Genomic DNA, 23,334 nt, shown 5'->3' with positions numbered 1-23,334 from the left:
CTTTCCTTACCCACATTACAAACAGATAAAAATTTAACGTGATAGCATTAAGCAGCTCTCTTCACAGAAAATCCGGCGTCATCGGCATTGCCGACCGTGAGCGAAAAATCCATGAAAATCCCCAGAAAAACAACCTAGGAGGCAGGTGGGCCACCTATGTCCCGTCCACAACTTGCCCATTGATTGTGAGAAAACTGGCCAACATGGCAAGTGGCAGTTAATTTAATGATTGGGCACAAGAGGTTGCCCACGAAGAGCAACCTACGTCGCATAAGCCCCATCGATGGCAGCATCTGCCATCGTAGGGCAGAGGCTCGTTGCTTAAACCGCGCCAGGAGTGGTATGGGGACTCACATGGATTATCATCATCATCATCCTCAGCCCGACTACGCTCACTGCAGGTCAAAGGCCTCCCCCATATCCTTCCAATTAACCCTGTCCTGTGCCAGCTGCGGCCACCCTATCCTCACAAACTTCTTAAAAGTTAATCTCATCCGCCCAGCTAACCTTCTGGCGCTTCCTGCTACGGTGCTACGCATTGTAACCATCCTCGGTGGAGTGCATCAGTAGAGAGATTTAGCATTGCGTGATTTGCTTCCGCGCGCCTCTAGTGCGCACATGCTGATTGGTACCGACAAGGCAGGGGTGCGGACAGCTGGCTGGCACCTGGCACCTCGCGACATCCGCGGGGAGCAACTGCACATGCTCCCCGAGGAATCGGATCGTGCTCTAATCGGAGGGTGTGCGGTTCTCTTTGATCTCCATGGAGTGAGTTAGACTACAGGTGCCACAGCCGCTCTTCTCCCCGTGAGCACGAGAGGAAGCTAGCACGACGCACATTGTGACGGGTGCCCCTTTGCGACGCCTTACACGGGGCGGCACTGGGCACGCAGTACGTAGGCTTAGCAGGCATAGGCGTGCGCACATGGGGGCGGAAGGAGGGGACGACACTCCCCCCCCCCCCCCCCCAGTCATCTAATGGAGGCTCCCATTGTTTAATGTGCAGAGTTATGGCCATGCAGGTTTTGCAGTGATGAGTTGCGGATTTGCATGCTCTATGCGTGATACGTGTTAGGCCTTAAAACTCCCTCTCTCTGACGATAGTACTAAAAACTACTGCTCAATAATATTTTTAACACCGTTTTATAACGATACCTCATCTTTGCACTGCGTTTTGACCGAAGGGACCTGGGTGGGAGAGGGTTAGGAAGGTGGGAGCGCTGAGGTGAAACTTGGCTACTAGTAATGGAGAACACTGTGCACTCACTAGAAGGTGTTCATGGAGTCATCGCTTAAAAGCACTAACTGTGCAATGATGCAATCGTAATTGAGACCAGCACTCAGAGGTCTCATAATAGCTCTCACACCCTCGAAAATGTGTCGGCTCAGCATGTAGGCCAACTAACAATTTTCAATGGTCCCTTTTGCAAGACGTCAACATGCTTCAATGAGTGCGATGAAGGTAATGTCCTTGTGCGTCTGAAAAATACATGGTTTTAAAATACCTACTGTGCCATTCAATTTACTTTGTGTGCTAGAAGCATTTCAAAAAGCCACTATTCATACATGCCTAGTGACGGCTTGGTTGACCCTGGGGATGTATAAACGTTAAGTAGAGAATGACCAATTCTACGTACTCACGATAATTCATGCTTTTCATTAATTCAAGCAAATTTTAGAACCTTGGTTGGTTGAGTAATATTTTCAATGCATTTTAAAGCCGCTTATTTCGTACCACCATTTCTTTTAAATTCAGCTAATTCAAACTTTTTGTCTTGCTCCGACACTCTCGGTGCATGGAAGAGTGGCGGCTGAGGTCAGATGAGTTAGATTTGCTGCACTGTGTGAACTGCAAATCTGGCCCCTCCAATTCGTTTGCTCCGACGCAGCCCGAAGGGGGCCTAGTTGATCAGGGTTGTCCCGTCGTGGCATACTTTTGTTTTCTAAGCTTCGCTACCAGCCTGCGACCATTAAGGCTGCCGGACGCGCATCTGCGAACTAAGCCAAACTGAGTGCCGGTTCGGACGCTAATTGGTGCGTTGCTGGCTTTTATTTATTTTTTGTCCTTTTAGAAGGCGTCTCGCTGTTCTGGCGCAAATGTACGTCCCACTTTTGTCCGTCTGCGTGGTCTTGTGCGTCGATAATGCACATTCATTACAAGCTGCTCGTTGTGTGATGAAGCCTCCTTACATGGACCCCCATGTGTGAGGAGGCTCTATCGCTGCTGCGTTCGCACCTGTGAAGGAGGCCGCGGAAGGCCTTACTGTTTTGGAGCAGTTCTGCTTTGGTATTCCCGACAGTGGGCATTCACTACAAAATGACGGAATTGTGAAAAACCGTCATTGCCGTGCAGTTTTTCACTTAAAAGCAGACGACCACTGCCTATTTTTCCATTAATTAAACTTGCTACGGTGCGAAATAGTTTCAGGAAATTTTTTTTTTGTAGCTATTCGACCTTTTGATTTTCAGATGATTCGGACCTTTTTTTCATCCCTCGAGGTTTTTACTCTACAGTGAAACCACACTAAACAAACTTATCATTGCCTTTCACCCGCATTTTATGTTGTGCTAAAGTACTCTGCTACAGTTGCATAGAGAAATGGGTGCAAAATAATATTTGTATGTATAGATATAGATACAACAAAATGCATTTAGTCTTGGATCATATTAAGGTGCACTTGTGATAACTCATACAAAAATTTCTGCTCCCTAGAAGTTTGAATAAGTGAAAGTCTACTGTATATGCCCATTAACCCAATAAAGCTGTCGCATCATACCCTTCAGACGGAGCTTAAAAGTCCCTCCAATTTTTTCCCCAGTTTTGCTATCCTCAAATTAAACCTCGTATTATATGCGGGTCCATATTATATGTGGGTTTTTATGGTAAACTACCTGTCATGATATTCCATCTATTTGAATATCAATATGTAACGCAATTCACAACCAATTTTCAGCATTTCTCTTCATTTCACAACCAAAGCTTGACATTCGCACACCTGTAGTAAAAGCACCCTTTTGTGCAACATTCTAACAAATAGGCCTCCAGCTGTACAAATGACCAGTTTCAATGATAAGCATAGTGCCGACACTGATGCCAGAAGTGGTGGCAAAGAAAGGGTACCTACCGGGAGGGGGCAGGCATGCTGTGATGCATGCTGCTCTAGGGCATATCGCAGGGATGCCACTCGCGGAGGCTGGACAGGCAGCTGGAGCGCCTGCGCAGCCGTCAGCGACGCCAGGTCTCCAACCGTAGCAATGCCTTGCAGGCGGAGCTTCCGGCCTAGGCTGCGGTGCCTGCACGGCAAAGGACCACAGGCGAGGGTAGTCCCCCAGAGGCCAAGGCACGACATCATCACCAGCTCATCTCCATACACCAAGTACAAAGGGCTCTCCCACGTTCCAATAAGCACTGTCCTCCGCCTCCCCTCATCTGCCGCCCATTGCTGTGCTTGCCTTTTCTTGAATACACTACATTACTAAGCAAACATCCATCCCTTAGAAAGAAGAAAAAAGAAGAGATAAAACTGCTGGCTGAGCTCTGTTAAAACATTGGCAGAGCAGTCATGTTTTCATTTCTCACTGTCTCTTTTGTTCCTTTCTTCTCTCTTGGCTTGGTTTGTGGATTTCTACAACTACAACAGGCCTCAGTTACACGATGGCTTAGGTGGGACTCGCAATAACAGCTCTCGCATTAAAGTGCTGTGGCATGCAGGTGCTCCTGTAGCGTCCTCGGTGGTATGTACAACCATCAGTGCATCTGGTACAAAGAAGTAGATCAGGAGAGATGAAATCCCTTCTGGCTGACTGTGCACTTCTGGTATGTGCAAGACTGGGGCTGCTTTGCAGTGGGACAAGGCAGATTTTCCAAAGGAATCAATATTTCCTACTCGGCCCTTACCATGGCCAGTCCAATGCTCGCTGGTGAAATCCCCACAATATCATACAAGCAAAAAAAATTACCACATCTGGTGACCGATATGAATATTGAGTGCTGTTTTCGGGTAGCCCCCCTGTGTAGCCAAGTACGAGGACACAGGTGTCACAAGACAATGCACAGAGGAAATGAAAAAATAAAAATTGGTTTTTGGGGAAAGGAAATGGCGCAGTATCTGTCTCACATATCCCCAGACAACTGAACAGCACCACTGTAAGGGAGGGGATAAAGGAGGGAGTGAAAGAAGGAAGAAAGAGGTGCTGTAGTGGAGGGTTCCGGAATAGTTCCGACCACCTGGGGATCTTTAAACTGCACTGACATCACACAGCACACGCCTCCATCCAAAAGCGCCGCGGTCGGGTTCGAACCCAGGAACTCCGGATCAGTAGCCAAGCATCCTAACCACTGAGCCACCAGGCGGCTGTGGAGGCAGAGGAGCCCCCGAGACTGTAACCACTTGTCAGTCGTCCAGGAACAAGGCGAGCAAATGACTTGAAGAGACTATGACATGGTCGTCCAACATATTGCAGTAAATACCATATTTACTTGCATAATAAACCCATTGTCATTAAGAATTTACTTTCTTTGAAAGCGTTAGCCATTGCTAGCATGTTCCTGAGTTTTGTGCCATCTGCAGTGCAAACCTTGAATATACAGTTGACTGTCGAAGCTGCTTAATTTGAATTTTTCATTAATTAGAGGTGAAGTGTTGGTCTTGTCAGTTTTACACGTAATCCTACCGAAAAACTTCTTGAAAATTGCAAGTTAGAAGGCCACAGTACTGTTAAATTAGAAAGCATTTTTCAGGAAGCAGGCTCGAGGTCACTGCCATTTTTGAACAGGATGCGCAATTTTTCAAATGCCACCTCAGCTTCGTGCTGGTGTCACCACCACCGAGCCATCCATAGCGCCTCTGAGACGCGGCAAGATTATTCTTTGCTACAGTGGCCAAAGGCATCCGCAGTGCTGTATACTGGAAGTGGCAAGATTGTGCGAGATTAGGCTTTAAGCATGCGTCGAGGCGAGGTGAGCGAGGCAAGCCAGCATCATGTAACGTTTTTCAATAGTGTCGGTCAGAAAACTGGCGCCGGGCTCCCGCCTATAATTTGAGGTAACCTCCGAAAGTAGGAGGAGTCATGTGGCCAGTCATGTGGCGTCTTCGCATTTTTTTTTAGTTCTGTGAGTAATAGTTGAATTGTTGCCTTGGGTGGCAGAAAGTTAGGTGGGTGGATGAGATTAAGAAGTTTCCGGGCATACGGTAGGTGCAGCTGGCAAAGGACAGGGATAATTGGAGGGACATGGGAGAGGCCGTTGCTCTGCTGTTGGTGTAGTCAGGCTGATGATGATAATAAATAAATAGTTTCAGTTGCAGATAACATAGCCGCAAATTGGGCCCACGGAGACAAAAATATTAGTGCACCCTTAGCTTTACGTGCCACTCCACCGATGGCAGGGTGGCCAAGAAGCCACTCGACTGGCTGAAACACACTCCACTTGTTGGTTGGTTGACTCCTACTTTCGGAGGTGGGTTCAAAAAAAGAAGGTGAGAGCCGGGATGGTTAATTCGATTTAATGGGAAAATCACCCGCACAGGACAACAATTTGAAGTTTCTAAGAATGCTTGGAGCATGTAGATCGAGTTCCCGCGGTAAAAAGACGAGCTCAGAATCCTCTTTAGTGATGGTTTGACGTGCCTGGGTGAGACTGCGGTTATAGATGCTAGTAAACTGTTTTGTTTCAGTAATCCAAATGAGAACGAGGCAAAAACTACATTTGTGTTCCTTAAAAATGCGCTTTGTCTGCTGACACTCTTCATGCAGGGAGTAGCAGATGACACGCTCAACATCTCAAAGTGTGCAGCTGTGTTGGGATTATTGGCGAATAAGCATCTAAGGCTATCATGCACTAAGTTCAACCTATAAAAAAATTGTTTTCTGCAGAATTTTGCAAAAATGCGAAAAACACCAGTGGTGTAAAGGACCTAAAAAATTAGTTCGTACGACCTAGTAATGACGGGAAAGAAATTTTAGAAATGGCTAGTATTAAAACCTTTAAAGAAGGTCAGGCAACCTCAGTGACCATCCTTGGCTAGGGAAGGATCCCCAGGCTCCCAACCAATCAAATAAAGACCTCAGTATTCTCAGGAATGAGAAGGTGGTTAAGGTGAATAAAAAAAATAAAGCAAAGCAATGGATCAGAACTTATAGCGTCTCGATAAAACTTGCTTCTTTAAAAATGCCAAAGACACCAGATATGTCAACAATTGCATTGTTGCTCAGGACCAGCGTTGAATGAAAAGGTATGCATTCATTGTAAAATTCAGTAAAATACTATCATGCATGAGAGTAAAATGTGATTAATTGTAAGTTCACCTTCATATTTTTCACAAATTGGTTTCTCTTGTTTTGCAAGTAAGAAGTTGTGTGTAGTGTGTGTGTGTCCAATGTGGACACGACATAAAATAGGTAACTTCTATAAAACGTTCCTGGTGCCTACAGCTCTTCCATTCACCCAGGACGGGCTTTGCAAAATGCAGCTTGTTGTTAACTTCGTTGTCCCATGAAACCTGCCGTTTTCCTCTCAGTTTATTTCTACAAACTTCAAGCAGTCTTTATGAGGTATACTAACTTGTTTTACTTCCACATTACGGGTATGTGCGGCACTTACACCGGCGGTCTTGTTCCTGCTGATTCCCATGTGACTAGGAATCCAGTAGAATTTTATGGTTCGTACTTGTGTATGCATGATGTCTCCTATTTTGGGTTGGACTGCATTTCTGGAGTTCAGCACTGCAATTATGCTGAAGGGGTTGGTGCAGATAACACATTTTTCTGTTTTTCTTTATTATTTCTTTCACTGCCTCAGCAGTGCCATACAATCTGCCATGAAAACTGATGTGCACTCAGGTAGCCTGACTATTTTTTCTTTCACTCATGTTACCGCGCTCCCAACGTAGTGTTCACTTTTAGAGCCGTCAGTGTGAAAATCTGTGTAATGCTTATAGTTTCTCTTCACTGCTAAAAACCCCTGCAGTATATATTCTCGTGGTGGTAGCTTTTTCTGAATGTGTGTCAAAGTAAAATTTTATACAGAAGGGAAGGTGTACCAAGGTGGTAGTGGATGGGGTCTCTGGGCAATATCACGCAGCACCTAATCATATTGGGCAATACCCAATCATCATCATCATAGTTCATTCTCACTTTAGCATTCTAAACTACAAAAAACTTTCCGGACCAACAGCCAAAGGCTAGTGAGAGGTCCAACAGAAAAAATACAATGCAGGCAACAATAATATGCAAAAGACAATGAGTAAAATTCAAACTAAAACAATTGGTATATTTTTCAGCACCAAATTAAAGCTTTAGTGCAATAGGACAAAGCAAAGAAAAAAAATGAAAAAAGGCTTTTTCTTCATAAACAAGGTAAACAAATCATCAAAATCATGGTAACTCCTCGGTAATCCTAAGCATTTCTCTTCAAAGTGAAGGAGGAGTGGTCAGATTGCTTGGGGTTTGTCGTTAAACAGTTGTTTGGATAGGCACCTTGTAATTATGCGGCAGCAGAGATGTGGTAGTGAACGCGTTTTTAGGACATATGTGCATGTCAGCACGGTTCTTCTGTCTGCGCGGGGCAGTTGATTGCATTCTATGCAGAGTCTATTTATGGGTAATCTTCTATATGCTCCACTTGAAAGCCACAGATCTGAGTTATGTACTGCGTCCAATCTCTTAATGTAGGACGGCCTATCGGAACTGTACACTGTGTTGTGTTGGCACATAGGCAGCTAAGGCCATCATGTGCCAAGCTCAAGGTAGAAGGAATGTTATAAAAAAGAGAAAAGTGATCGGTGGTGTAAAGGGCACAAAACATTTGTACTAGCCAGTAATAACAGAAGAAAAGAAATTTAGAAATCACTAATGGTAAAAGGTTTAAAGAAACTCAGGTAGCCTCAGCGGCCATCCTTGGCTGGGCAAGGATCTCAAGGCTCCAAACCAATAAAATAGAGACCACAGCGTCCTTCTCAGCAAGAGAAAGTGGCTGAGGTGTAAAAAAATTCAAGCAAAACAATGGGTCAGTATTCACAGATTTTGAAAAAAATCTTCTTCTTCAAAAAGCTAACAACATGAGTGTTGTGCATAGACGGCACTGTCATTCATACTGTCTGTATATAAGCGACTGTCACCAGAATAAAAGGGCAGTTCTTGGTTCCCCGTCAATGTAGTCTTTCCTTATCACTTGGCACTTCACACTACCACAATCTGGCGCAGCCACAGTTTACGAACTGGCACGCTTGGCCTGGGTGTCAACTGCGAACGCATTGCTCTTGGTGCTGGCCTTGAGCAGCTGCTATGTTAACGCGCAGAACCGGCCACCAGTGTCAATAAAGCGGTATTCACACGGGGGTATCGGGGCGGATGGATGTGGAGAGGAGGTGAGCGACGTCACCGATCTGCCGAAGTCCGCCCCTGCTCTTGGATTCACGATTCACACGGGCAGCAGGGAGCAGCTGAGAGGAACGGGCGAAGCAGCCGGGCTTAGGAGGCAGGGGTCGAAAAAGAAGGAAGGGGCCAAAAAAATGCCCCCTTGTGGGGTTCTGGCAAAAAAAAAAACAACAAAAAAAAACAACACAGACGAAGGGGCAAACAGAACAGATGCGCAATAGGAAGGGAGATAAGAGAAAAGAACCCCGAGGGGGAACAGCCAAAAAAAGAAAGACGGCAGCGGGTTGGGCCCCACGCAAGCCACCGAAGGCCACATCTGCCAGGGGAACAGGGACTGAACCTCGGCGGAACGAACGGTCCCCTCCCCGGTCGGCGGCGGCCGCCGGAGCAAAACCAGAAGCTGCGTCCCGCGAGCACTCTCGAAGGCATGACGTGCACGCAGCCGCCATCACTTAGGGAGGGATTACATCGCCCGTGTGAATACACCTCAAGCAGCAAACCGGCACCAGCCCACTCCCCACACGTGACCGTAGATTATGTCTGCTGATAAGCGGTGGTGGTATGACAGCTACATCTGTCCGACCTTGTGAAAGTGCCGCCTTCACGCTGTACATCTGGTGTCCGCTGTAGGAATCCAAGACCAGTAGAGAATCCTAGCAAAGCAATGCAGCTGGTTGACGCTGCCATACCTGCCTGAGCCATTCTTCGACCATTGCAATGGTCATCCATCCGTTTTCATGTGCACGCACGATGACATTTTTCGGAAACTCTTCGTTACCAGGAATCGTCTTCCTTTTGAAAATGACGTACAGAGTCCATTACGCTTGTCTAGAGCGCTCGAGAGGTGCTGTCCCAAGGAAATAATACCTGCTTTAGAATTTTGCTTTGGCTTTCACTGATAATGCTTGCGCTGGAGAGCAGCTGAATAGACACGTGAATTTCACACGCACCAGTGCTTTACAGCAAGCAAAGCAGCTGCGAAAAGGTTTCATTTCATTTGCTCCGCAGCACAACGCCCGAGCGCTCTAGACCAAGTTTGACCGACTTTGTACGCTGGAATTTTTGTCCATCAGCAGTCCAACATAGCATCACCGTCGACTGTTGCTTTTCGTAGCCCGCAGCATACAGCTTCACTTCTTTTGCGCCCTTCTCAGTCACTGTGTATGCCACGGGAATATCAAAATTAACTGGGGTCTGGTCGGCGCTTCCAATCTGCCCAAGTTCATGCCTTTTCTTTATCACGCAACAATAAACATTCTTCAAAATTGCCAGGAAGCTTTTGGCACATTGATGTTTGTCGCCGTAGGCTAAAGCCGAACTGCTTCATAAATCTTTGAAGCCAGCCTCTGCTCACCTTGAACGCGGTGCGGGGGACATCTCGTGCTTTTGCGATCGACCCTCTGGTCTTCGCTCGAATTATCTCTGTGGTAACAGGAAGTGCTCCGGCCTTCTGCGCCCTAATGAACTGAGAAAATTCCTGTTCCACAGCATGGCCATGGCCTTTGCAGGGTCCGAAAAACACCATTCCAGTTGTAACGCATTTGAGCAGCTGGTCCTGTTATTTTCGCCAGAGGCAAATATTTGCTTTGTCCGCGCCGTACACTCGCTGTGCCTTGAGATTTGATGAGCTTTCCGCTGCAAGCACAACTTTCTGCTTGAAAGCAGTGGTGTAATGACACATGGCCAGGTTGCTGGCGCCATCACTTCGTGAAACCAAGCATGTTGAAAACACTAACGAACTGACTGCTGATCTGACAAAGCATACATGAAGGAGGCACTAGAGGCACTGCATGTGCAACAGCGCTAATGTCGATGGTGGAGCCAAATCCTTGAATCTAAGCCGACACCAGAGTTCCATAATCGGAATTTCAATAAAAATTATCGGCTTAGATTCAAGTAAATACGGTATAAGTGGAGGCTAGCATGAGATGTGTCACACAACATGGGAGCCCGATCACTTGAACCTTGCAGAGTCAAGTGAGATCTCCCATAACACATGAATACCGTAGTTGTCTAATTACTAACATATCATGCAACCAATGATTTGTTCTTCTATGACTGCTCTAAGGCGATTCGCACGATTACTGCCACTTCTCTAAGGTCACTGAGCTCGCTTACTATGCTGAAGAGAAATCACTGCTCACTGAACAAATAATTGACGCAGGTTTTCCGCAATTCTGCCGAACCTTAAGGGGGAGGCTACCCTTGAATACCAACTTTTTTGTTTTCTGAGATATCTGTATGGAATTTTCAGGGTAGGCTCACAACACAACCGTTTGAAGAACTACCAATTTTCATGGAGCTGTGGGCACTGGTTTACAGCTTACAGGAGTATATCGAACTGGTTCACATAGGTCGCTTATTCAAGCCCGGAGAATTTGAAAGTAGTGTTGGCACTGTGAAATTCATTATGGTCATTCCTGGATAGGTGCACCAGGGCAAGGCCGAGCCCTTTTTCTTAATTTCGTTGCGGAAAAGTTTAGCAAAGCACAGAATTTAGTGTCACTAATTAGACCTTCATTAAACAAATTTCAATTGCTGATGAGAAACTTCAAAAACAATAACTTGAAAAAGTGGGCTTGTCTTGCCCTCAGAAATTTATTCAGGTACTGAATAAAAAAAAAAAGACCCATGGAAATCCAATAAGCGGTTCCCGAGATGCAGCCAGAATGAGCAGCTGCTCCAGGCAAAAAATACATTCTGAGAAAACGGCCCTCGAAGGTTGCGAGAACGCCAACTTTCTTGTTTCTTGAGATATCTGAATGAAAATTTCAGGGTAGGCTCATAACACAAACGTGAAGAAATACTAAGTTTCATGAAGCTGTGAAGTCTGGTTATAAAGTTACAGGAGCATATCAAAATGGTTCACATCGGTCCCTTATTCCAGGCCTGGAGAATGTGAAAACAGTGCTGTCACTGTGAAATTCGTTATGGTTATTCCTTGATAGGTACCGAAGGGCAAGACAAGGCCCTTTTGCTGTATTTCCTTGCTGAAAAATTTTAGCACAGCACTGAATTTAGTGTCATTGATTAGACCTCATTAGCCAACATTAATTGCTTATGACAAATTCCAGTCACAATATTCTTAAAAAAAAAACGAACTTGTGTTGCCCTCAGAAATTTATTCATGCACGAAATAAAAAAAAAAACCGATGGAAATACGATAAGTGGTCCCCGAAATACAGCCAGAATGAGCGATGCGAGGGTAGATGTGAGGCAGGAGCTGGAGGCCGCAATCGCTGAGGTTGATGCGTTCGGTGCACAAGGCATGCTCGAAGCAATGCATTCTAGCACCGATGAAGCTGCTGGTACGTTGTCGGAAGCGGCGACGCAATCTCTGTCTAGAAGCGATGTAGCAGAAGCTATGCGGCTGGAAGCATCGACACAGTCCTTGTTGGCGGGACACTTCGCCGAACAAACTTCATAGGACGCTTCCGCGCACCAAACGCGTGTAGCGTTTTTTGCTTTGTTGGACGCCTCGTGACTTACCGCGCAACCGTCAACAGTCTGCAGGAAACTGCTCGGATGGCACGGTGAGAGATCGTATAGGCGGCGACAACGGCGATCACAAAAATGGCGAAACGTGAAGAGAACGCACAAGCCACAAAGGCCGCCAACGACGAGAAAAGGGAAGAGCCAGGGCGGCCGGGGCCACGGCCTCCGCACTCAGCGCGCGAACAATGGGGGCTCGTCTATGCAAGTCACGCTCTCCGCCGCTGCTAGGGGCGCGGTGACTGTACCGTTCGCGGGCCACTCGCGTCTGCGCCGGCTGGTGGCGCGCGCCTGGTTTCGCACTTCCGAGCGCTGATTAACAACAATCGGCACCTCGAAGAAAAAAAAAACACAAGCAGAGGAACGACACAGGCACGTACGTTATGGAGATTGAACTATAGAGGATAATTGTTCAAATAGTGCAGGCTGTTAAAGAATACCGGTAAGCCACCCTCCCATTTCAGGAATCAAAACGACTATAGGGCGGGTATTGCGGAGATCAATGCACGATTTATACTGTGATCAATTTTGTTCCCGTAGTAATCACTTGTCGCGCATACTCAGTAGTGGCTAACCACAGGTGATGGTTCCAGCCAAAGTAAACAAGCTCTGGAAGTATGCGTGCAAGAATATAGGTGTTGTTCAATCAAATCGGTAGAAATCTTGGGCTCTTAGTGAATCATATATGTATATATCACCTTTCCAAAACAGTATGTAGCGTCGATACCTTCAAATATTGCCGATGGATGCCTAAGCAAAACACTAATTTCGCTACATAACGTATATGGTGCAGCAGATCGGCCCGTAAACGATTTCTTAAAGCGGGCGATTTCCATAGGCTGATGTTGTCAGGTCAGTGATGTCACATTCAATCACTTTCAAGTTTCAGAAAAGAAAACGAGTAGAGTGTACATATTGCAGGGATAAATTGGTTAAAGCCACGATTAGCACTCTGGTAAATTAATTTCGCACGGTTATCAATTGTCGTGCATTCTCAATGAAAGGGTACTGCAGATGGTGGTTCATGGCGGAGTGGATGTAAGCACGCGATAATTGGTGGATGGACACTCATCACGGCAAAATTCTAGGTTCCTTTCCAGCTGAATCAAATGTACGACCTTTCTGAAAATGTATGCAGTGCCGGAAGCTATTAACAATGAATGTGGTAGAAAGCAATGAATTCAAGTTGCATATGTGGCATAGGTGAGACTGGCATGTAAAATGTATGTAGGTGTATGCTATGAACCACCAAAGATTTAACCAAATTTGAATTTTCTTTCTTCTCCTCGTATATTCAGTTTGCAGTCCATTTAAACCTATTCGGTTAAATCGGCAATTACCTAAATGCGATACTGATTGTTAACATTTTTTTTCTAAATGTCGATGAGACTATACAACAGCAGGCTGTATTTTTGTACTTTCTCGAAATTTGTTAAACAGCGCCTTCAATATTCCCTTACCTTCAACATTTCCATAAATTAGTACCTTACCATTTTCCAATATTGAAAATTTTTGTTCGAGAATGTTGGACATGGATATTCTTGCATAATGTTAACTAACATAATTATATATTCAAGGAAGAAAGGACTGCTGTGGGCTGTGAAACTGATTCGAGCTACGTGTGTTATTGTCTTTTTCTGTAACACAAATAGTTTATTAAGATTTTTTTGCTGTTGTTCCCAAAACCAGATGGCAGTAGTTTAATTAGTAATTTAAGTTGGAATTAAGTAGGAGTGCTTTCCTAGGAGTTAAGTTTAAGTAGAGTGAAATAAACGATTAGTTTTAAACTAAAGTTGCTCAAATGCAGGCGAAGTTATTACACTTGGGAAGGCGTATTTGTTTCATTTCGAAGTCTCTTAGCCAATATAACTGTATGATTACAGAGCTAATTTTCTTGTTTGAGTCGTGTTCATGGTTGCATCTCACTCTGCCAGCTAGCTTCAATTAGTAGTTGAACGGGCAGTGTACACCCTTTGTGAATAGTAATCATGATCTGTTGCGACCATAAAAAGGAGTATAGTTGAGATTTGCGGCAGAATATTCCTATACGGTACAAATTCACATCACCTTTGGTCATAAACAATATGCAACTCGTATACATAAATGCGCAAGGCATGTGCAGGCCTGCGGATTGAGTACGTACTAGCCTGAATAGATTGAAAATACAGTCAAAACTCGATTTAACGAAACCCGATTTAACGAAAATCTCAATTTAACGAAGGTATCCTAATTCCCCCTCAGACGCCCATAGGGTTCAATGCTTTGACTAACCCGAAATAACGAAACCGATTCCGTGATCTGTCCCGATTTAACGAACCTTTTTTCGAGAAATAAAGGTGAAAAAGTGTTAATTTTTGGTCTATTTTGTAGACAGCACCCCAAAATTTATTGATTGCGAGTCAGCGGTAACAGCGCGGAGCATCTTCTTCCCGTCGCTTTTTTCAAACTGCGCGGCGCAAAACGAGTTTTAATTTTGAGTCGAGCTCACGAGATGGGGCCAGCAGTAAAAAAGTTTCGTGCCACATTTCATAGATGGCGCTGTTGCAGTTCGAGTGTTTTTTTTGTGTGTGTTTGTGTGTTGTGCTCTGTGTTCGCCCTTGTGCGGATTTCCCCGTGCCTTTGAACGCACGTCTTTGTCAAGCTCAGCTTGTTAGGCCTCCATCAGTCTAGCCTTGCTATCGTGAACGCGGACGTGGTGTGTGCGAGCAAGCGCGCCGCTAACCCTCCTGACTAGCAGATGGAGCCCTGCAAGAAACGAAAAAGGCTTACCCTGGACGAGAAAGCGGACATAATTCGTGCTGTGACAAGTGGACAGAAGAAATGTGACGTGGCTGCATCACATGGCATTCCAGCGAGTACTCTCTCCACAATATTGAAAGGGAAAGATGACATCCTCCGCGCCACTTCGTCGGGGAATCTCTCGCGCAAAAAAACGCTGAAGACCACTCCTCAAAGCAAAATGGAAGAGGCCCTCTTCGCCTGGTTTATGGATTTGCGGGCGAAGAATAGTATTCCCGTGAGTGGAGACCTGCTCCAACAAAAAGCTCGCTCTTTCGGGTGCTTGCTGGGCGACAACGAGTTCAAGGCAAGTCCCGGCTGGCTGTCGCGCTTCAAAGAACGACACGGCATCGTCGGGAAAGTGCTTAGCGGTGAAGCGAGCAGCGTAAGCATGGCTGTAGTCGGCGACTGGCAGTCTGAAAACGTGCCCGACATTCTGGGAAAATATGCCCCCAGCGACGTCTACAACGCCGACGAGAGCGGTCTATTCTACCAAATGCTGCCTAAAAAAACACTCGCCCTGAAGGGGCAGGCGTGCCACGGCGGCAAACACAGCAAACAAAGGCTGACTCTTTTGCTGTGCGTCAACATGGACGGCACCGACAAACGAGACCTGCTTGTCATCGGAAAGAGTGCGAGGCCGCGCTGTTTTAAAGGCACCAAAAAGCTTCCTGTGAAGTACGTTGCCAATTCAAAGGCGTGGATGTCGCGTGCCATTTTCGCTACATGGCTGAAGGAATTTGACAGCGACATGTGTCGCCAGAAAAGGAAAGTGTGCCTGTTAATGGACAACTGCACGGCCCACTACGTTGCAGAGGTCGAGCTGACCAGCGTGGAGCTCCGCTACTTCCCCCCAAACGCAACGTCCGTGGTTCAGCCCTTGGATCAAGGGATAATTAATAGCGTGAAGTGCGCATACAAGCGTCGAGTCATCGACAGAGTTCTCCTCAACCTGGAGCTGAAGCGCGAGACGAAAATAGATATTTTTATGGCGGTTGAGATGGTGGCGGCGGCTTGGAGAGCATTGAGGCCGTCGATAATTGTCAACTGCTTCAGGACTGCCGGTTTCGGTACACTAGGCCCTGAAACTGCCGAAGCTGGTCCGGACTGCGCGAGCGCCGTGCACGAGGATGAAGATGCCTGGGAACACCTTCGCTCAGTGGATGAAGTGCCCACAGGCATAAGTTTCTCAGACTACGTGAACGCCGACGCAAACGCAGTCACAACGGAAGTTTTGACTGATGCCGATATGTTGCGGCTTGTAGGAAGCGTGGAGGGAGTGACGGCTGAAGACGCTGCCGACGACCCTGCAGGTGCCGAAGCTCCCGTGCCGACACCAGGTCAGGTGATGGATGCTCTCGATCTGCTGCGACATTTTGCTGGCGCACTCGAGGGGACGGAAGACGCGCTGGACGCACTTCAGACCTACGAGAAATCGGTGCGGCCGTTGCTCACAAAGCGCACGCAGGCAAAGATCACCGACTTCTTTGGCGGAAAATAAATTTGTAGTCCCCTCGGGCCTTTCTTGTCCAGTAAGAATTTTTGTTGTTTCTTTTCATACGCGCTAGCGGCGCCGGTCATGGTGTTGGCGCTACCCACTCGAAAGTAGCGCGGGGGGTCATGACGATGACCATACGGACCCCCAAAGATTGCGCTAGTTGTATGATTACCAACTTTGGCGCCAATTTGTCATTAGCTGTGTGGCTTGCCGTCCCGTCGGCGGTATTTAGGGAAGATTGTTGCGCCGCTAGCCGAACCGTCCTTTGGGTCGGTGCTACCGGCGTGAATTCGTCACGCGCGAGTGCGACGAAAAGTGAAAATGGTACGTGCTAACCGATACGACCGCGATAAGCTGGTACGGTTTATGCGGACGCAAAATGCATTATGTTCAATGGGTGCTCAGTCGGGGACTTGATTTACTACTTTTAAAACGAAAGTACTGTTTAAGCGGGTACGTTTTAACGAGGTTTTACTGTAATCGAATGTACTGAATTATGTGCCCAAGAAATGCCTCATTCAATTTAACGAAGTTCTCGATTTAACGAAATAATTCACGGCTCCCCTCAACTTCGTTAAATCGAGTTTTAACTGTAGTTTGCAGCGCTTCAAAAGCGCGATCAACAAGTAAAAGCGCCCATGCACCGCAATATTTCACATGCGAGCAGCCAGTCCGCCGGCTGAGGAGCGGTAGGGTCGCAGCACCACGATCACGCAGTGGAGGCAGACAGGAAACACCCCCAGCGCGCAGGCCGTACAAAGCGTGTGCCGCCGACGCTACTCGAGCCCGGCCGTGCTGGGGCAGACGACGCGCCGGCCGCCGCTGCAGCGCGCGCAGCAGCCAATTGCAGCCGCGCGATCCCCCGTGTTCTCGAGGAGCGCGCCCTTCGCCCAATCACAGCCTTGCATTTGAAACGCGGGAAACTCGAAAGGCGCTTTGAGGGCCCCAAACACAAGCGAGCCACGCTCCCACTATGCTGCCGTCGCTGTCGAAGGCGGCAAAAAAAAAAAAGAGAGCTAGAATTCACGAACAAAACAAGACCAAGATGGCGGCGCTTGGTTCGCTGGCTGAGGAACAGCATCCGCGCGAAGTTAGCGCACTTTCGGCGCTTTCTCGCAACTCAGCGGCTACCGCGGCTTGTTAGATATTTAATTTGAAGTATTTTCACGATGAACTACAGAAAAGGTTGATATTTACAGAAAAGATAGTTTATGACACATACTGTCGGAAATGCACTTTTCCAAAAAAATAGACTTTTTCGCAATTTTTCGGTTTTCAAGGCTCGCGTCCCCCTTTAATGCAGAGCGAAAGCTGCTTTTCCGCAATTCTTTCTGCAATTCTTTGCGGGAGTAGCGCGTTAAGCAGCGAAGCATCTGGTGCTACAGCCTATCCCTTAGATGCCTCCAGCCCGCTTCTTTCCAACCTCAGCACTGAAGGCGTTTCTTTTCATGTTTTTAATTATTTTATTTTTGTTTTATTTCGTTCTGTACTGATTTCATTTCTACATTTTATTATTTTTATTCTCTGCACTGCTGCCTCCCAAGGTCGTTTTTCATACCAACATGACCTTGAAGAACAAGAGCGGTAGAACTTCCAGTCTAAACTGCTTTAAAGTGCCCACCATCCACAGCTTGCCAGCGTTAATCCCTGCACAGTGCATGCAGCAGACAACGTGGCCAGTGTGCGAGGGAGTTGGTTTGTGACGTCAATGATCATGAGAGCTGCCAATCCAGCAACCTGTTCATGATGAAAGTAAAGAATTCATATTAAAAGTATCTGCTCTACTGATGGAGCTGAAATTTTGAGGTTTTGCAGTCTGCCATATGAGGAATATGATGCAATAAAAAGTTCATCTCTCAGAATTGGGTGTCATGACACAGCTTGTTGAGGAGGTGTCAAAATAAGCAGCTACTGCCATCTGCAGGTCAGACAAGCTGCCTAAAAGTCATATGGAGCCACTACTCACCATAGGGAACTCGTGAGGAAAGGCAACACAGCGTCCACAGGCTCCGTGCTCCCTTGCAGAGCGGCCCAGAGTGGTTGCTGGCTGTCCACCAGCGTCTCCTCCTCCTCCAGCTGGCTCCCCTCCTGAGTGGGCGGACACAAACAACAGGGCAGGCCATAACCATTGCTTTTGGAAGAAAACATTCCCAGAAAACATTAAACATGCCAAATTGCAGTCGCACTTGTCAGCTCAGTGAATTCTTCAAAATCACGCACAAACTCTAATAGAGGCAGCAAATAAACTTTTGTTTCCTACGCCTGAATTTGTTCACCAATAAAGAGGCCACTGCAACAATGATTCCTTTTGATTACCTGTGCCTTTGCTTCAAAAAAAGATGTCCACTCTTCTAGGATTGTTATCTACGTCAACCTAGGAGCTGTTCCGGTGGCTTTCTGAGGTTGGTCAGCTAGGAGATGGCAGGAGAAAAAGGAGTACACATGGCACATTGCTCTAGTAGTGTGTCTTTTGCAGTACAGTAAAAGCTTGTTAATTCAAAGGGACCAAAAAAAAATGATTTCAAGTTCGAATAATTGAATCACCTGAAGAAAAAAAACAGACAAGAACTGCTTGCATCACTGCAGATTTATTTGGCGAACGATTAGGAAACGGTCGCCTGTTTCTGAGATCAGAAGAGTGTGACAATGACTTACCTTTCACATTTTCATTAAAACTTTATTGCGTGCACACTGTCAGGAGCATCGAAGGAGAACTGCTCCAAAATGGTAACGGCCTTCCCAGCCAGTGCCCTTGCCGGAGAGACGCAATAGTGGCCTCAACCACGGATGTTTGGATCAGACATGCGGCCCTGCCTCACTGCCCAAACAATGATTGGCACGCGACGAGGATGCAGTTTCGGCTGGAAGAACCACACGGATTGAACCACGCAAAACGCGCAGCGCATCTGACACAGTGGATGGCTGGACTTGGTTGCCTGGCTGGTGTGCAGCCAATTGCCTCTGTTGCCGCAGGCTGGTGTAGAGCTCAGAAAAAAGGAACCGAAACTAAGCAGTCGGACAATTCTTGGAAACAGAGCTGCTCATTTTTTGTCATGCGTGCCATTGCAGGCATGTCAGAGAAGTGCAGGTGACTCTGCAGCATGCAATTCACATTTGAGTACGGCTATTTTGAAGATCACTAGCCATGCCGGTCGTTCCTAGACACAGCCACCTTTCGTGAGCCTGGAATTAACTGGTGCGAGACCTGTCCGACGTCATAAACCTAAATGGGCGTTGGCCGAGACCACACCTGCAGTTCAAATAATCCACATTCCCGCATGAATGGGGGTTGAATTAATGAGCTTTTACTGTACATATTTTCCTCCCTCACCTTGTCTTTAAAAAAGACTCATCCACACACACACAATGTTATCAATGTGTGTCAGACATGGTGAAGGAAACCCCACTGCCTTTCAAACACTGTGCACTGTGGTGATGCTCTTGGGGATGCCCAAAAAGTTGAATATGCCCTTCACACCTTCCATTTGATGCCACCCTCAAGTGAAAGGTTCTAGTCGTCATAGCACCCAATGCCTGTTTGACAATAAGCCTGTAGCATAGCTGGAATACGGGGCCAGAAGCACAATGCATAAAATGCTTCAGATTGTCACCTCGAGCGCCATGAGCTATGGTACAGAAATGGCAAACTTTTGTTCAAAACTCCATGCGTATTCACAGGTTGTGCCCTCTGATACGATTCAAACCTCACCATTATCTTGCTGGCAGAACACGGTACCCTACTTGCAAAAGTTGATTCTTTTCCAGTGATAGCAAACAGGAGCTCATGAGGCAAAAGTGGTGACTGCACAGCATATCCACTCAAGACATTTGTGCATGATACATAAATTACCGCTGGGAATAACAGGAAGACGACAGGACCGGCGCTGACTAACAACTGAAAGTTTATTAGAAAAAACACGCAAAATATACTCATTTGACAACCACGGGCGCGTGCGCAACACCAAAAGCCACAGTGATAAATCAATCACTTAAATCCAGATACATTAGTTCACAGTCATGAACTGTTACAGAGGGGGTGCTCACGCATGAGTCAATGTTTTTATGAATATGAAACGCCTCACTGATTTCTCTTGTTAGTTTATCTTTGTGTTTGTACAGGATTCTAGTTTTATTAAAGATGGGTGTACATGATTTTTCAGAAGAATCAGGCTGGTTATTCCGGGGACAGTTCCTATAATGTAAAGCCAGATTTGAGGACGGAGCCCCTTTCAGAGAAGTGTTGTGGTCTCGTAGGCGGGTATTTAAGCACCTTCCTGTTTGACCTATGTAGGTATTCCCGCACGTGAACGGCACTTCATACACAACCCCTTCAGCACAAGGGACAAACCTCAGGCCATGCTTAATCTGGCACCCTCTTTTTGTTTTTCTTCGTTTCTTTTCCTCTTCCCTGGCCTTTCTATCTACAATGGCACACAATTTGCCGAGCTTATTAGGTGCAGAAAATAAAACATCAACTCCATACCTGCTGCCCACTTGTTTCAAACGGTGTGAAGTTTGATGAATGTACGGAAGAACAGCAATTTTCTTTTTATCTTTTTGTGAATGATCCTGAGATTCTCCCCTTTTGACCTTTTTAATTATCTTACTACAAGCAAGTACTAAGACATCATCTGGAAAGCCCGCAATTCTTAGCCTTTGAACCTGCTGATTAAAACTTGTGCTGATACCATGCACGCATGACTTGGCAATGGCAGCACCTAGGCAAGAAACTGCAATGCCACATTTAACCACCTTCGAAAGCGCAGAACGAAAACTGAGCAAAGGCTTTTCTGATCTCTGTAGGAAGGACCAGCACACGTGATCTGGCTTCGTTGCCAATCTTATATCTAAAAATTGTAACTCATTCCCTTGAGGTTTTTCACAGGTGAAAGTTAGGCCGTGTCCGCTTTCGTCAAAAATCTTTAACACCCTATCGACCTGCCTATTGAAGTCGTCGTGTTCCACAAAAACAAGATAATCATCCACATATCTGAAGATGCGTTTTGTATTGGCACCCAAATTACTCTTAACAGCTTTATCTACATAACTGAGAAAGATGTTACTTAGTACAGGAGCCACTTTTGAACCAATGCACACCCCCTGTTTTTGAGTGTACAACCTTCCCTCCCATTCAACAAAGGTGGACTTAAGATAAAACGATAAAAGCTCCAAAAAGGCCCCCACAGAGATCCCGCATTTTGAAATGAAATCGCTTTCATCATTCTCATCTTCTATACACTTGCGAACATATTGTAGCAGACTATTGTGCGGAAGTGAATAAAATAAGTCCTGAATATCTATGCTGAACATACTGCACGAACCAGGATTATGACACTTCAAATAGTCGACAACAGCCAGGGAATTAGACACAAGAAACGGATCATCAATTGTTAGTGAACCAAGGTTTTTCTGTAAGAAACTTGAAACCTCATATTGCCATGTTGCACGCTCTGTAACAATACAGCGGAAAGGAACATCAGGCTTATGCGTTTTTGCTAAAAAAAAAATATGTCCAGACAGTCTTCTTTAGCATTCTTAACAGACGAGTGGAGCCATTGTAGATTCATTTCGCCCAGTAACCTCAAGTCTTCTCGCTTTTGCTGTTTAACATTGGCAGGCAATGGTTTAAAGTTCTTTGCGATGGCTACTCGGGCTTTTTCAGTAAACAGTTTCTCCGGGAGAATGACAAAATGCCCCTCTTTATCAGAGACGGTCAGCCTCAACTTTTCAGATAGCAGGAAATTAACCAAGGGCGCGAAGTTACAACTTTTTCCCTGCCCATCCTGAGTTCTTTTCAAGGCATCAACACATTCAATGACGCACCTAGGCCGCTCCTCTTGACGGACATGACGCGAGATGGACCTTCCAAGAGCCAATTTTTCCTCTTTGTCAAGCGTCGGCTGGATGCAAAACTTCGGCCCGAACTTCAGCACTCCCTGGAACCTCTCTGGCACTCGCTGCTCACCCAACACCAGTAGCTTCCCTTCAGGATTTGTGGGCTTCTTCTTCCTAGGCAACCAAGGGCGGGACGAGTACCAAAGGAAATCCGTGTGCCTGTTTGCCACTTCACACCACTCACGGAAACGTCGGGCGTGAAGCACATCCTGGCCGCATGCTACCCAAAGGCAGTCCTTGTAAAGGCGATGCTGTCGCCACCACTCCGAAGATATTATCCGGCACATCCTGCGGCTGTGGCCTTTTGAAGGAAGCAACATGCAATGCAAGAGCCAGGACCTCCGACTCAGAAGTGACTATCGACGGCCGGAAAGTTACCCTTCTAGTCGACACAGGAGCCGATTACTCGGTGATGAATGGAACATTCGCTGCGCAGCTGAGAAAAGTCACAGCGGCTTGGGACGGCCCACAAATTCGCACCGCAGGGGTCATTACGCCATCAGGACAATGCACAGCGCGAGTGACTGTCAAAGGACATACCTATCCTGCGACCTTTGTTCTGCTACCGCAATGCTCCCGCGAAGTGATCTTGGGTATGGATTTCCTTAATGAGCATCAGGCGATCATCGACCTGCGATCCAAGCTGATCACGCTTTCCACGGACGAAGTCATCGCTTCGATGAAAACTCAGGAAAATCACGTTGCCCTGAGTGCCCTGGGGGAAGGAGTGATCGTCCCACCCCGTTCAAGCGTTATCGTGACCGTAGGCACCAAGAAAGCCATTAACGCTGAAGCGATAATCGAGGGGAACATGCAGTTGCTTCTAGACCGAGGATTCAGCATTGCAAGAAGCATCGCACATTTCCGCAATGGCCAGGCCGAAGTACTGCTGGCTAACTTCAGCGAAGAATACCAGCACATTAACAGAGGAATGACGATTGCTTTCTTCGACGAAATATCCAACGTAAAAGGCTCCTTCGTCCTCTCCGACCCCTCCGCAGAAGATTCGCCTGACCAAGAGAAATCGCCAACTTTCGACATCAACCTAGCACTGCACTGGAACAGACAAGACCAGATCCACAATCTGCTTCGAAGCTACAGGGAGTGTTTTTCGACATCGCCGAAGGTTCGACAAATGCCAATTGCCAAACATCACATTATAATGGACCAACACGTCCGACCTCTCCGTCAAAGCCCCTACCGTGTGCCACCGCGAGAACGACAAGCCGTCCAGGACCAAGTCGAAGAAATGCTTCGCGACGACGTCATCCAGCCTTCAATCAGCCCATGGGCGA

The 23,334-nt window shown here is 46.6% G+C and overlaps 1 protein-coding gene across 9 annotated transcripts in view; it reads right to left on the bottom strand.

Annotated features, from left to right (window-relative positions):
• Window positions 1–23,334, bottom strand: part of LOC144124469 (telomere-associated protein RIF1-like) — a 395,573-nt gene that overhangs the window by 86,196 nt on the left and 286,043 nt on the right. For all 9 annotated transcript variants that reach the window (XM_077657148.1, XM_077657150.1, XM_077657155.1 and 6 more), the window contains 2 exons: window positions 18,111–18,232; window positions 3,126–3,294 (listed from right to left, as the gene is read on the bottom strand). In XM_077657148.1, the coding sequence (XP_077513274.1) occupies window positions 3,126–3,294; window positions 18,111–18,232 (291 nt within the window). The remainder of the gene's footprint in view (window positions 1–3,125; window positions 3,295–18,110; window positions 18,233–23,334) is intronic.

Source organism: Amblyomma americanum, chromosome 3, assembly GCF_052857255.1.
Source record: "Amblyomma americanum isolate KBUSLIRL-KWMA chromosome 3, ASM5285725v1, whole genome shotgun sequence".
Classification (NCBI taxonomy): domain Eukaryota; kingdom Metazoa; phylum Arthropoda; class Arachnida; order Ixodida; family Ixodidae; genus Amblyomma; species Amblyomma americanum.
Note: the sequence above shows the minus strand (reverse complement) of the source record. Positions and strands in the feature narration are given on the sequence as shown.